The 15,763-nt window shown below is 38.9% G+C and overlaps 1 protein-coding gene across 1 annotated transcript in view; it reads left to right on the top strand.

Annotated features, from left to right (window-relative positions):
• Nucleotides 1-15,763, top strand: part of LOC116995607 (plakophilin-2-like) — a 35,152-nt gene that overhangs the window by 676 nt on the left and 18,713 nt on the right. The window contains 3 exon segments of the mRNA XM_033058461.1: nt 6,425-6,537; nt 8,965-9,656; nt 13,644-13,782. Coding sequence (XP_032914352.1) covers nt 6,425-6,537; nt 8,965-9,656; nt 13,644-13,782 — 944 coding nt within the window.

The raw sequence follows: 15,763 nt of genomic DNA, 5'->3' as shown, positions 1-15,763 counted from the left end.
GTTCTTTGACGTGCGTGATACAAATTGACGTCTGTCATCGCTCGCTTCCAAGATCTTGTAGCCAGGAGGGCAGAGCCGTCAGGAAATCTGCAGCCACACCTTGTGCCCCAGGAAGAGCCCGAACGCAAGGTGACTGTGCCACAAGGTGACTGCCAGGTGCTGAGGGTTAAAGGCAAGGTGCTCGAGGGGTTTGGTCTTAACTATTCATGAAAACTTTATATACCATGAGACTTTAGTTTTGTTTTTTAATGGGAAGATAGGACTGACTTTCAGGCTACATGCCCTGTTGCTCCTTTGTCCTTGAAGAAGCTGTCACCTTTCATTTGCTAAAAGCTGTGACACAAAAATCTTTATAATCATGCTTCACTTATCTGTCTTAACAGTTAGGCAGACAAATATTTTCTTGTTCTTTGTCTGGCCTCTATTTAAAAAAAAACAACTCATGGCAAAAATGGACATATTCTGCTTGTAGAAATCAGTTGTACAAATCATATAACGGGTGTACAATGTGCAGATAAACATGCAAGTCCTTAGTTTGGCTACTGCCATTAAAATACGGTTTCTAAACTCTTTTAGAGTAGCGTAATTTCTTCTCTCAGCAGACAGCCTGCAAAAAGCTTTTTAAGCAGTAGCTTATAAATGATACGGTGTTATGAAGCTGAGCTCACGTCTCTAAACCATGCGTAAAACACTATGAAAACACAGTTCCCGTGCTGTCAAGTCATCCTGGCTTTTCTGGAATACATTAACAGATCTGATGTATTTGGGGATAGTTATCTTGGTTTGCTTTGTTTTTCTAAAGGTCAGGTATTTGATGCCCTTGCATTTCTGAGACCCAAAACTTTTAAACTTCAGGACGAGGGGTGGAAAATGACATGTCTTGTTCATGCAAAAAATGAACTTTTCTTCTTTGAAACATATTTCTATGGGCAAGTTGCTGTACAATTTTTAGTCCCACTGCAAAACTCAGAAAAAATTAATTAAAACTGAAATGCATTCCATGAATTTATACATGTGTATAATACATGTGTATCTGTCAAGTATATATAATGTGAATCATAGCCAATCTTGCACTTATCATGTTCACTTTCCTGCAAAATATGCGCATATTTGCATGTGTGTCCCCCTGTGGTTTCTGTATAGACTTGCTCAAAACTGGACCATAGTTTGAGAAACATTTAAATTCTGATGTGTAGGGAACTTTTAAAAATTATGCCCTCTTTTACATGCAAAAGCATCCCTTTCTGTGTACTATAGCCCTTTTCTGGCTACATTCATCAAGGTTCCTATATTGTTTGCAGTTGCAGGAGAGGGTTACAAAGATTTAGAGGGGGCAGGAGCAGTCCCCTGTGATATAAGTGTCCTGTCTATAGGAGTGTGTCAGGCTCTGCTCAGCAAGGTACTTAGTGCATACCTAACCACAGTGTTCACATGCATGCCTAAAATTAGCTAAGCTCATAACCACTGGGTATGAAAAATCAGTGCTAGGAAAGGTCTTGCCCAGTGTCATCGGTGCACACCCATTTTCTACTGGCTGTGCTGGAAATTTTGAAGCCACAAGAAGCAGTTTGTCAGCCACCATAATTTCTCCTTAGAGTTTCAAATTAGAGGTGTCTGCTTAGCCTTCAGCACTACTTTTATATGGAAAAACTTAGGTTTTTCCTCCTACCCCCATACTGTTTCCTGCCCTTTTCTCCCTTTTGGAAGGCATGTTTCTTTCTGATAGAAATTCAGTAAAGCTCAGATTTGAGGATTCCACCTGCTACCAAAAGATTGAACTTACATATGTCCTCAGCTCTTTTCAAGATGTTGTCAAGCTTTGTTAATAGCTTTTCAAGCAGTTCAACAACAGCTGCAACTTGTCCATTTTATTCATTGCCAAGCCTTTATAAATTAAAGACTGGGCTGCCCTTAAAAGTTTTGAACGACCAGTCATATCAAATTTCTGTATGCTATTTAAGGATGGAAATACAATGCTAGGTAGTTCTACCTTATCAAAGTAAAAGTGGCCTTTGGAATCACAGACTTTAATGACTGGTGTTTTGTCACACATGCTGTTTTTATTTTATGTACATTTTAGGAATTTTTTAAACTTCATTCTGTGTATGAGTCCACTTGCCTCTGATCTTGTTCCTTTTTGGAGTTTGATTGGCTTTTCAAGGCATCCTCATCAGATCCTCACTGTAAAATCAGGGGCAGAATTGAGTAATGTATCATACAAAATCAAATGGCCTAGTGAACTGCTGGCTGTGTACTTATTCTTTTTCTAACAAGTTCTATAAACACAGTGTGTTTAACAAAAACAAACCAACCAAACAACAAAAGAATAAAAGCAGAATTCAATCTTACGTGATTTCCAAATAAACAGCATCAGATGTAAGATGGTAGAAATCAGAGACTTATTTATTCCTCATATTTATTAATTTCTAAAATTATTGGTATTTTGTTTTTACAATTGCTTTTAGGAACTCAGGGCACTTTTCTATCCTTAGCTTTCTATTTTGCAGAATGCTGGCATGTTACTGTTGCATAGTAATTTTCTGTTTCTGTCTTTCTGAAATAAGGAAGTAGAAAAAATATCCGTGTTGGCTTTCGATTTTTGTTGGTTTTGTTACATTCCTTGCCTTTGCTTCCTGAGCTAGAAGAAATCTTTTTCTTAAATTTGAACCCTTTGTAAATGTCCTAACCAATACAAAATGTTAGAAAAACTCCTCTGGGACCAGGCATGTGCTGGCAGAGTGATGAAGGAGCACAATCAAAAGAAAGGCTCTTTGATCTTGAGATGAAGGGATTCAGTGATGGTTTTGATATGCCATTATTGAATGTCATCATCTCAGTCCATCCCAAGTGCTGGAGTATAGAAAAGGATGAAAGGGTGCCAGTCCAGGAGCGCTGAGGAGTCCCCATGGGGAGGTGACCACCCAGGGGCTCTGAGCAGGAGTGGACAGTAAGCATTGGGCAGGGGGGCACTGTGGGTATGTGACAGTCCCTCAGTTCCTGTTACACTGGTGTGTGCAGGCACAGCTGCACTGATGACTGCCCTGAGAGGTTCAAAGCCAAAATTTGGCTTTCATGGTATCTATTCAAATGCAAAAGCGCTGGAGAAGACTCAGAACAGAGTTACAACTGTACATTATTTAAGAAAGATTTGATACACCCAGCTCTTTAGCAGAGGTAAGTCTTTTTCATCTACCAAGTATCTTGGAGATGCCTCTTGTCATTGTTATTTTTGAAAGCAAAGCAAACATTAGGTTGGTCTGTCTGCAGCCATAGGCAGTGATTGCTGGGGAGAAATTTCCAAGCCTTGGGAGGTATCGGGCTTGTCACATCCAGGGGAGCAAAGGGGCCTTGAGAAGAGCCTCTGTGGAGACAGATGGGATTTCTGCTCAGTCATCTGTACAGCCTGCTGCTTTCTGATACTGTAGTTATTTTTTATGGTCTCAGAATTTTCTTGTATCTGTTGCAATATCAGGTGACTTGAGCACAGCTTTTATTTTAGGCTTGGAGAAGAGCGGAGGGGTTCCTTTTGCCTCCTTTGCTGACCACATCCAAGCTGTTCCTCAACTGTTTTAGTTCATATTGACAAGGGAGAGGGCACTGATAAGCAGTTGCCCACACATGGATGTCTGTGCTGTCTGAGATGCCTGAGTTGTCCAAAATACCCTTATGGGATGACAGACATGATGCAGGGCCTGCAGCAAACCCATTTTTTCCTGACTGGCTGCTGGAAATCAAGTGTGGTGTCCTATGGCCTCTCAAATAGTGTTTGTCCTCTGTGCATGAGTAACTGAATCATGTGCTTATTTCCTGAGCAGAGAGTTCTTGTGAGACTTTAAACACTGAGAATCACAGTGTGATTCTCCTAACAGTATTAGTCCTAATAGTAAATATTAGTACTAACAGTATTAGTCCTAGCAGTAAATGAGAACACATTATAAATTTAAAAAATAATAATTCATGGCTTTTTAAAATCAAACAACAAAACAGTGCACTGGGTGTGTAAAGTTTTTGTGGTACATTGAAAATAAACTGAAGGCAGCCTCGCTGGCACAGGCATGTTCTGATCAGGTCACCAATTCTGCATCTCATAACTGTTGGAAAGGCACAGCATTTCAGTTCCTACTTCTTCCTTTACCACGCTGACTTTTGGCACAAGTAACCAGCACACAGTAAAAAGACATGCCTTTTATGTCTACCTAATAAATCTACAGGTAAAAGGCCAACAAAATAATTTAGTGATGTGATAAGAGCAAGCAAGAGATAACTGCAAAGTGAAATTCCACAGGTTGACATATTCTGTGTTAGTCTCTGAAAGGGAAATTTTTACTGATGGATAATTTCATAGGGAGACTGAAGGTGAAAAAAGGGGACTGGTTAAAAGACAACTGCACAGTACAATTTTTGATTGACTGTATTTTCTTTTTGCAAGGAGGGAACTGTTAGGGTGTGTATTTTATCCTCAACCAGTTCATGGATGGCCTTGTTGTTTTTAACTTATCCTCTTTTCTGTATTTTTATTTTTGATAAAGGCAACCTTAGAGTTGCCTAAAATACACAAAAATTACTTGCTGAAAGGGCCTTTATGGCCTAAGTAGATAACTGAGAATACTTTCTCACTAAGTAAACAGGGAAAAAAAATACTAACCGTAAAGAAACAGAAATTTATGGGTATTTATATTTCAAGATTTATTTATTAAAGTCCTTTAATATGCAGCAATGAAGAAGGTGAATCTTACTGGGCATCTGAAATAGTATGTTGCTATGTGAATTACATGACACAAATGAGACATCCATATAGATTTGTAGATTTGGAATGATGGTGCACATTTCTGGGAATTTTTTGCAGTATAAGAGAACAATTTCCTCTTGCCTCGTTCTCATATACTCAGGTAACCCTTGGGCTGTGGTAACCTTGTAATGTCAGGAAAGAATTACTACAATCCAAATCATGGGTTTGACCAAGCTGCACCATTCCACTCTCATGACATGAAGTTACTGTGAATGTGTCCTAACAAATCACCTCATACGTGTTTAGGTCTACCAAAATGAGAGAAATAGAAGTATGATTATGCAAGCAAAATAATTGCATTTTATTATTGAATTAGACCTCAAATTGTCACAGTCTGCCATTATACGGTTTGGTGTTTTACTGTATTATCAGATACACAAATCTGGTCTTCAGCAGTTTGGGCAAGTCAGTGATTGGTTCTTTAGATTTCTTTTCTGTAGTATCTCAGGTAATATTTGCTATTTTGAAAATTGATGGCTAGTTAACTTTTTTATTGACCACTCTTACCTCTTCAGCCCATTTATGACTGATTTGAGGTCTTACTTTCAACTTCTATTTCACCTCTTTAAAGCTGTGTTATTTATATTCCTATATGCAGATTCTCATAGTGACATGGGAGTCTCATGAATTATTATTTCATTAATATCTGTGCTTTTAAAAGTTTCATTAATAGAAGCACTCACTCTTTGAAAATGCATTCTGTAAGTGAAAAAAAGGAACAGCCTGAAGGTTTTGTTGGACTCTGGGGTTTTAATGGAAGAAAGAATCACAGTGCGCTGCTCTATTTTCAGAGCTGGGTCATGGACAAAAAGAATCAGAGCAGATAAACTGTGGATCTTTGACATTATTTGTAGGATTAGTGAACCTTTCAGGTGCAGATTTGAAGTGTCACTGGACAGCCCAACTTTGCAGCACCATGAGCACTAGAGTTTGTTCTCAGACTCTTTGGGCTGTTTGGGTGCAGCACTGAGATTAGTGAAGCATTATTTGTTCCCATACATTGTCATTAAATTAGCACCTGGGGGAGAAGAAACAGCAGCAGTTGAGATAGACAGCTGTGAAATAAACACTAAAGTCTACACTCAGTGTGTGCTGGTTGTTTACAATTATACATGGTGAAATCTGCATCTCTAGGGTGCACAGTAACAGATACAGACATCAACCCATGTTTCTCAGCTCCAATCTACAGCTGCAATATTTTCATCTCTTGTGTACTTTGCATGTCATAGTCAGCTAGAGTAAACCATGCATTTATATATTTGCATATACATCCAAAGTGGTTACAATGAAAAATAAGTGTTCTTAGTTCAGGGATGCTGTTTCTCAGCACTTAATCAGCTCGTTATCTGGGTTATTTATAATATCAACTTTCTTTGCTAAAACATTTTTCATAGCTACATGAATCACTAGACTCCTAAAAGCTAAAAATAACTTGTGAGTAAAGTATATTGGGAACTGAAAAAAATGGCTTGTATCCTCAGGAAAATGCAAATATCCCTCCATCATTTTCCTGTTCAATTTTCAGCTTGTAGAAATGTCAGTGCTGGCTGCTACCTTTCAGTAGTGCTGTGTATCATCCTCTATAACAATGCCATGTTTTGTTATGATCTTACTAATTTCAGTCTTTGGTTCCAGGCAGCCTGCACCGAGCATCCAGTGTACCAGAGCGTGTCTATAACATGGGAATCACCGAAAATGATTTTGCACCAAGGTCTCCCTACAGTTTCTCATATTACCAGGCAAACCAGGTGAGGGAAGGAAGACAATGAGTAGAAATAAATATAGTATCACACACATAGTTTGTTCATTTTGTTGCCACAAATAATAGCATTTAGATGGTGTTTGCTTGTTTGTTTTCTTCTTAAAACCTGATTTTTAGAAAAGGAGGGTTTTACAATGAAACCTCTTAATGTTCTCCCTTCCAGTGACTTCAGAGCCCAGTAGCCAAATTCTAGTCAGTCAAACAGATGGGCTGTTTCCAGTCCTGTTGGGTTTGTGAGAATTGGCATCAGGGAAGAAAATGAAAAATCATATTTACACTCCACTAATGCAAAGGGTGTGACAAATCAGATCTTCATCCCTCCCACCAGACAGCAGCTCAGTCAGCCTGTCCATACCTCAGGGTGGCCAGAGGCCATGTTGCCCAGGCAAACAGAATTAAACCCCCAAAACCAAAGGAAAACAGAGCTAGTTTCACAAATACTCTTGTTTACACAAGGTAGAATGGTTTCTTATCATTTAAATACTCCTGTTGTAACCTGTTTTATCATAACAAGAATTCCGGCAGTACAGTCCTTGCAGTACAATGATGTTTCTAAACCATATAATCATAAATTGTCTTGTTATTTTGACCAGCTTTTCTTGGGGTCATGGCTTGAATGCTGAGATTAATAATTGGTTTTCTGCAAGGTTTTTGACACAGCTCAAAACTGGTTTTGAACCTATTTGAAGGAGCAGCTGGGAAATCAACAGAGCTCAGTAGCAATGCTCCTGCACGATCAATTTGGTAAACCAAATACATTTTGGCTTGAGAACAGAAACATTTATTTACTAAATGACTGTGTATGAAGGGGGAATTCCTTTGTAATTTTAGCTTACTCGAGAATGGCTTTTTGTCGTTAAAAGTAATAGGCCACCTTTTGACCAGTGAGTGAAGCAGCTCTGACTCTGTATAGGGAGAGACAGATGCATTTACCGAAACACATTTCATTCTCTGTCTTCCCATCCTCTATTCTCACCTGTCCTGCAGTCCATAATATTTGACCTAAATCCATTCCTTCCATAGGAGAGCAACAAGAGGAAAACTGGAGGTGACATAGGAATCACAAGAAATTATTTAATACAGTTTACCAGGCAGGGGGTGGGGAGAAAAGAGAAAAAAGTGTAAAACCTGGGAAAAGCCACAAGGTCTAGTACTTCACAAAAACATTAATTATCCCCAAACAACAGGTAAAGATATCCTTGCATAACTTCTGTAGAGCAAAGAGATATATCCAATGATCTTTGCCGGAGCCTGCTAGTTTCTATAGCCTTTACTCCTTTTGTGAGTAGACTGTCACCCTCAGGATCTCCTCAACAGTGAAATTAAGGGAATTCAGTCTGGCATCTATCTGCTAAGCACTGTTTCTTCAATTAAAAGCTTGTGTAAACTTCTCAGTTTACCTTTAAAAATTGTCTTTAATATTTCTAAATTTTAACACAGTGTGGAAGTGGAAAATATGGAGCATTCTTTTATGGTTGTATGCCCCTATGCCTACTGCTTTTTTAAAAATTGGTCCATGACTCCTCTATTTCAAGGCCAGATAGTGTCCCAAGCTGATTTAGTTCTGGAAGGCTCTGAATTGAATATACAGTCCAATAGAGAGTACAAGAAAAAGGTATGAGAATCCAGAGACCTCAATGCTTGCTACCTAACAGTAAGAATCTTGAAGGTGGATTCTACAAAGAAAGGTTAACAGCAGTGGATTTGTTTGGTTTAGGAAAGAGAAAGTTTTAAAGCAAGATGGTGATCCAGTGCAGACTGTCACCATTATGTAAAGGAAGACAAAATAATCTTAAATTGCAACTGTGAAATTAGGGAAGTCATTGAGATGGTGAAATGGTCATTTTAATTTTCTTGGAATGTTATACAATCTCCTTAATTTTTAAGAGGCTAGAGAAACAGGCACTATCTCTTTTTACTAGCTCTTATCATAAATGAACATATGCTAAATATAATGTTAAATAACTTTATAGTAGAAAGGTTATTATCAACATGCATACACTTCAGTGTAATATTTTTTATATCTGAATGATTAATTTTCTTCTGTCTATTAGACAGCCTTGAGTTTAGTTTTAGTAGCAGATGTCGGTGTTAATCCCCAAGGAGTTTCAAATGAAAAATTTCCTTTAATAATCACTCTGTTCATTACCTGGCATAATTGACTTCTGCAACTATTCTGAGTTCAGAAGATTGGATGCTTAGACTTTGTCTCCTGATATTTAGACTGTAGTTCTTCCTGCCTTCATGAGGGAGGCCCAAAAAAGTATGGCAGAGTCTCATTTAATGCACAACTTTGGCGATGTTCATGGGGTTTTTTTGTGATTCTGAGAGCAGACTGTAGAATTTTTGTCTTTACTTTGTTTGGCTTGGTTTCTTTACTGTGGCTTCTGTTGTTCCATCCCCCCTGGAGCAGGTTGCCTCCCCATCCTCTTACACAAATGGCTGGGGGACAAGGATTGCCTACAGGACGATGGAAGAGAGAGCTCAAAGGCAGCCTCTGAAGAGACTGGAGGTTTCGCCCCAACGAAATCCGGAAAGATTGGCATACATTTCCAACGATTTTCACTATGGTGGAGGGATTTCAGCTGGCTTCTCCATGAGGCATGGCGACAGCCTGAGGTCCAGCGCGACTGTGCCGCCAAGATACGCTCGCTCCGAGATTGTTGGTTACAACCTTCACGACTCCGTGCACAGGGGACGATCCTTCAAGAGACAATCCCGCCTGGGCACTGTCAGTGATGCTGTCTTTGATGGTGCCTACCCCAGCCCTGCTGTCCCTCTGTACCACCAGCCTGGCGGCAGCCGCAGCATGACCAACCTTCTGGAGAAGGAAAACTACCTGGCCTCAGAGAGCGCGATGGGACAAGTGAGGTCCCCGACTGCGTCCCGTTTGTCTCAGAACAGGCAATCTGTGAGGTCCAGCTTCTACCAAACCGCCTTCAGAAACACACAGAGCAGGAGGGAAGTTTCCCAGGCAGCTTCCACAGCCAGTGTCACTGCAGAAACAGATGGGAAGAGGATGCCAGTGACAGCTGCTGTGGCCGCAGCAGGGAGAAATGGTTTCCTGCAGAGCGAGCAAGTGACTCTCAATGGATCTCAGCTCGGGTAAGCACAGTGCAGGACCTGCTTTGGCTCTGCTGAAAGGAACGTGTTTGTTAGAGGGTAAACTGATAGCTTGTGGTTCAGCAGCCAGCACCAAGTATGAAATATCAGTGCAGAGGAGGCAAAAAGTAGATTGGCCTTTAAAAATCCACATCCAGTGCAGCAGAGGAGAGGGGAGAAAAAACGTGTGTGTATGTACAGTGCAGGGTCTACACCTCCTGCTGAAATTTGGGACCCCCTTTTGCCAAGAATTAATTTTATCAGGAGACATGTAGCCACTGAGTAATTTACAACCTAAGTCACAATACTCAAAATTGTATTGGCAAATTTTGTGCTCAAGAGAGCCCATACGATATCAGCACAGGTTCTCACAAGAACTGGTCAGAAATGTACCAGTGGAACAGCTTTTGGCAGATTGACAATTTCCACTTAAAAATCATTCATGATTTCAAGGACATCTCTTAGGTTTTATAAACTTCAGGTAAAAGACAGGCAGAAATTTCTCTTAGCTCTGTAGCACCATGAATCCCTATTACAAATACAGACTGCTTTGAATCCCAAGACCCCAGAGCTTCTCACTACCATGAGATCCTACATGCTCTGAGGGAGTTATCTTAATTTGAAACTCTGTTAGCTCCATGCCAAAAACTCCCAAATCTGCCCCCCCCACTTAATGAAAATTGTTTAAAATACTGGAAAAGGTTGTTTGGGATTTTTCCAAAATTACTTCCCCCACCAAAAATTCCTTTCCAGAGAAGATTTCAGACTATTTAAAAATCTGTTCCATTTTCAAAAGATAAATTTTATTATTTCTGATTTCCCCCTCAGGAGTGAACATCTTTTCATTTTAGAACAGTTCTGAATCTTTCCAGAGCTGTTGTGTTTCAGTGGACAGAACAAGCCACTTTGTATACAGGAGATGGTTACATGCATGTTTATTCTGGTTTTTGTTGTTTCATAATTCAAAGAGGATCCTAAAATTTCTGTTTAAGTTAATCATAGTGTAATTTACAGCAGTGTTATTAAGAAATGGCTTTTTTTCCCGTAACTGTGTAGCTGTTAAGTTCATTTTTCCAAAGATGTATCTTTCTTCTTTTTCTGAGGTTCTTATTGTGTGAGAAAAGGCTTTACCTGATATCACTGCTATGTGCAGATCAAGTATTTTTTGTTGTCAACTACATGCTGTGTGTTATGATTGTATTTGCAAAGATATATAGTATTATGCTCACTTCTGGTCTGGATTGAAATTTTCATCTCTGGATGAGGCAGGACTTAAGAGATCTGACATTAACTATGTTAACTTTTAAGTATTCAGACTTTGCAGCTAGTAAGTCCAAAAAGACCAGCTGAGAACTCACAACAACTAAAGATTTTGGAGTAGTAATACTGAAAATTGGTACTTGGTTTTGTTTTTCAGTAGGGAGGACTTTGATTTTCAGTAAGACAATTTACAAACCTGTATTCCGTTGATTTAATAATCTGCTTAAATTTTGGCGCATTCTTGAATGCATTTCTGAGCCACAACCAGCAATTTTTATCTTGAATTACATGTAGGGGCAATTTTGGCTTTTCTTTTGCTGGTGCAGACACTGGAGTCTGGTTGTCTGTCTGTAAAGGCATCAGCTGCAGATATAAAAATCAGTCTTAAATTGTTCTGCAAGTGCCTTAATTGTGACCATGTTGACTCAGATGGAAGATTTTTGATCTATTGGAAATCTTTGTGATGGCATAATTTCTGAAGTGCCAGGTTTTAGGTTCAGTGTTTTCAGTGCCAGAAGTTTTCTCAGCTCAAGGAGTTTGTAGACACTCTCAGTTTTCCTGTTATTTCTCGTTCTCTTCTTTTAGAGTTGCATTTATCTGACATACTGCTACCTTACTTGTTGCTCCCTTAGTAATGTAAAGCGGGGAAAAAAATATAAACTTGGTTTTGGAGTAATTTAATTTTTCCAGAAATCTGTACCTTTTTTTTTAATTCAGGTCACAATTTGTCTTTTCAAGTGAATTAAGAGAATGTAAAATAGTTGTGTAAGGTCAAAGAGAAGAAGTGGACCAGCTGTGTACAGCATTTGAAACATATCTAAAAGCATTTTCAAACTTCCTGTAAAAGAATTAGCTCATGCTATGAAAGCAAAGTAGAAGAATGAGAGTACAGAGATGCATCTCTGTGTCTTCTGGTGCAGTTAAGAGCATCCTTATGATTAAGAGCTTAGAAAAGAGAGAGACAACCTGAAGCTGTCTGAGAAATGGCAGCTTGCAGAACCTGACCACTAAGTGTGCTGAGAGCTGCCACAAAATGATTATGTGTGTATTTGTCTCAAAACTGGTATATTTTGGCAGTCAAGATGAAGTCAGAATCTGTCAAGTCATGGTTCTGTTTAACAGCCTGTGCCTGGCTGGCCATTTGTTTGGTGTCACTTCATGGGCTAGTCAGCCACAGAGCCAATTAAGTTTGCCTGTAAATACTTCAAGGGTGGGAATGGCATCTTTGCATCAAATTCTATTTTGACAAGAGTTAGGGTGCTGCAGTTTTATTGAGGGTCAGAGATGGTATTTCATCCCTTATTGCTGCCAGATAAAACATTAGGGAATGTTGTTTTTACAACAGAAGGTGACTGAATTTGGTCAAAACACTCCAAAATTGTTGCTGTGTCCGATGGATAGACGTGGTCACCTGTGCATGTTTATTACATGGTCTCAAAACCTTTGCTAATTTAAGAAATTTAACTAAAACCAAAGTTTGGAAAGCCTTGTTTTCAGTTCCCCTACAGAGTAAAAAGAAGAAATATTATCTGGCTGATTTTCCATATTCCACTTTTCTGAGCATAGTTATTATTTAATATTTCTGCTTAGTTTAAAGAAAAAAATAAAGTTTTAACTTTAGTTAATATATTTACCAGGTGCTCATTTTAATTTGGGTTAAAATGTCTAATTGCAGATTCATTTACTGGGATAATTATCAAGTAAATCATTCAGATTCCAGTAGCTGGGCAGTAGGGAGTTACTGCCAATTACTGCTTGTTTCACTGTGGGTCACAGACTGCCCTCTCATCCCTTTCTGGCGGGTGGCACATCTGCTACTACAAAACTATCTGGATTTGAAAAAAAAAAAAAAAACAGAATGCTCACATTCTTGTCAGTTTTCCTCTCTCCATTTTATTTATCTGGATGCAGTGTAAATAAAACATCTGGGGAGCAGTACCACCTGTCCCAGAGCTAATGCACCTGATTGTGCCATTAAATGTTTTATGTTCCATTTATTGGGGGAAAAATGTGTTTGGTGACCTGTCTTTCCATTTTTTTATATGGCTGTCTAACACAATCATCATTTAAGCAAGCATGCTGGAAGTTGGAAAGGAAGTGGCAGCACATATTTCTGATACTCTCTACATTAGCTCTCTACCACAGCATCTCTACATACTCAGTTTAATTTTTATTTTTCCCACCTGAAAAAGGGCTTTGCCCATCTATTTCAAACAAGAACAACTTCCTTTTTTGAAAAAAAGGAGATTCTGAGTCCTGCATAGATGTAGTGTGGGAACTAAGACACTGATGAAAGGCATAAAATACAAAAAAAATCAATCATCACACTATTGAGGAAAACATCAAGGTATCTTCACAGCCAGTAATAGTCACTCTGACACAGTGATGGCCTTCTTTTGATCCTCATCCACTTCTTCATGCTTCCTTTCACATTCTTCGTTCATCCATTGGATGGAAACACTGATAGAAAAATCTACTGATATTTCCATTTTGTTGTTATAACTTACAGCATGACTTGCTTTCTCCATAACCACACTTACGATTTTCTCGTCTCCCCAAATATCAGTATCTCTTAAAGCCATTATGGTATTTTCTGCTATTGGAAAGGAAAAAAAAAGTATCTCTAAGAAAAGCTAGACTTACACGAAAAATACAAAAATCCTAGTTTTACAAGACTGATAATTTTCCTGCAGTCTCTCCTCACTAGATCTCTCTGTCTGTAATTTTAAGGAGCCCAGAAGTGGAGATGACACTGGAGCGTGCAGTGAACATACTGAAGAGTGAAAATACTCAGTCGACCCCCAGGATCCTTGCTGCAGTGACTTTCATACAGCATGAGTGCTTCCAAAAAGCAGATGCCAGGAGAAAAGTAAGCAATTATTTTTTTGCCACTTACAATCAGGTAGAGAAAATAAGGTTCTATACTTTATGGCACTGTATGCCAGCATGAAATAAAGAAGGCAGTCTGAGTAACCTTATAGGATACTGATGTTGGATATTTTCCCTGAAATGCATTTATGTGTTTTGCTGCAGATTCTTTTGAGCCCACTCAGTGTATACCCACTCAATTTGCTCTTTTTCTGACCAAACAAACTTAATTCTTTCAGCCCTTGTAAATCATGGAGTCTAAACATTTTATCAGTATAGTTGCTCCTGTCTCTCATTTTTTACTTGAATGCAGAAATATCCCAAAAAAGAAAATTCTGAGTACAATGCAAATTTATCCAAGCTTCAGGGTTTGTTAGGACTTCACAAATGTGTTTTAAAATGTACATGGATTAGCAAAAATATTAAGGGCTCGCTGGAACTATGCACATGCATTAGTACGTTGTTTAGATTAACCAAATTTTCAAGTCTCTTACAAGAAACTTCTAAAGTCTCTTACAAGTTTTTCATAAGGGTATATTAAAAATACTCTCTTTTTCCTTTTCTTTAAATGTCACCACTGAACACAAATATGTCTCTCCTGCTGAGCAGTTCTGTACATTAAAGTGTAAGATGATTGTTTATTTTAACCATTAAAAAACATTATTACACCTGCTTTGGTTTGTAATATGCTCAGTAATTCCAGCCTTACCTCCATAATCATGTGCATACAGGCCAGTTCAGTGACCACCAAACATGTCTCAGTCCTTTTGACTTGCTTTAGGGTATGTCAGAGTCAGTTTTGGGAGAAAATAACAGTACAGGTGGCAACCTTAACTTCAAACTGAGGACAGAGCTTCAGAATTGAATGTTTGAAAGTGGATTATTATCCACACCTCTCTCAGGCAGCTTCCCAGCAAAACAAGTGGCTGATTAGGGTTCAGATTGGAGCAGTCAGCCTGAAGTCACCTTCTCTTTTCCTGTCCATACCACATATCCTATAATGAGCTTTCCTGTTTGGTGCCTGTCAGACTTGTTCACATCAGCATGGTCTTGTGTCTCCTTTTTAGCCTTTCAGCCTACAGTTTGTCTATTGTTCCTTGGTATTTGAGAGTTTGTGGGTCTAGTGGTTTTTCTGTTTCTGTGAACTTCTCAGTATTCTGGTGAATTTTGTTTACTAATGAAAGTTTAGAAGGACCGGTTAATAGCTGTTGTAAATTCTCGGCAAATCATGTTGAAATAGCACCCCTTTTGCAAGAGCTATAAATGCCTTAAAATTACTGACAGAGAGTCTGCATAAATATTTTTAGAAAACCAGACAACTACAGGATTGGTGTCAGAAGGGCTGATCTAGTGCAGTAAAACAGATTGATGTGCCTTCAGCGTGCTCTATGCACCACTGCCTCATGTTACATGTTCCTGTATTCCATTCTGCTGGCATTCAGGTGATTGCTGAATGATTGCAGGGGGAATCAGGTCAGCAGAGCAGGCTAAAGAAACTGTGCCTTTTGTACAGGTGGATCAGAGGAGAGGCTGCCAGGCTGTGTAGTTTACTCCATGAAGGACAAAAGGCTTTGTTAACATTCCATTTCTTCGTGTTGCCAACACCTGCCAGATGTACAGAATTCTTTTTATCATTAAACTCAGGACTATTTAAGACACTTGTGTCAGATTTCTGAGTCATTCACGTGCTGTTGGTTCTGCACAAGGGTGAGTTTGTATGGCATTTTGAGGTGCTGGAGGAGACCACTGGCAATCGTACATTAATGTAAGGTACTTTCCATAGGAAATTAATTCCTGAGTCAGTTCAGGCTTGCTGTGTCATATCCCAGTTCATTATATGGGATTCCTCTTTCACCACAACAAACTATTTGTTTCCATACAGCTACTGTAAAATAACTTCTTTTATATCCTTCATTCGTTTTGGGCCAAAACTCATTTTCTGAAGGTTTAAACACTGAAAAGTTGTCTTTGCTAAATGTGAG

This window comes from Catharus ustulatus, chromosome 4 (assembly GCF_009819885.2).
Source record: "Catharus ustulatus isolate bCatUst1 chromosome 4, bCatUst1.pri.v2, whole genome shotgun sequence".
In the NCBI taxonomy this organism is placed as follows: Eukaryota; Metazoa; Chordata; class Aves; order Passeriformes; family Turdidae; genus Catharus; species Catharus ustulatus.
The sequence above is the reverse complement of the archived record's forward strand: the minus strand, read 5'-3'. Positions and strand labels throughout refer to the sequence as shown.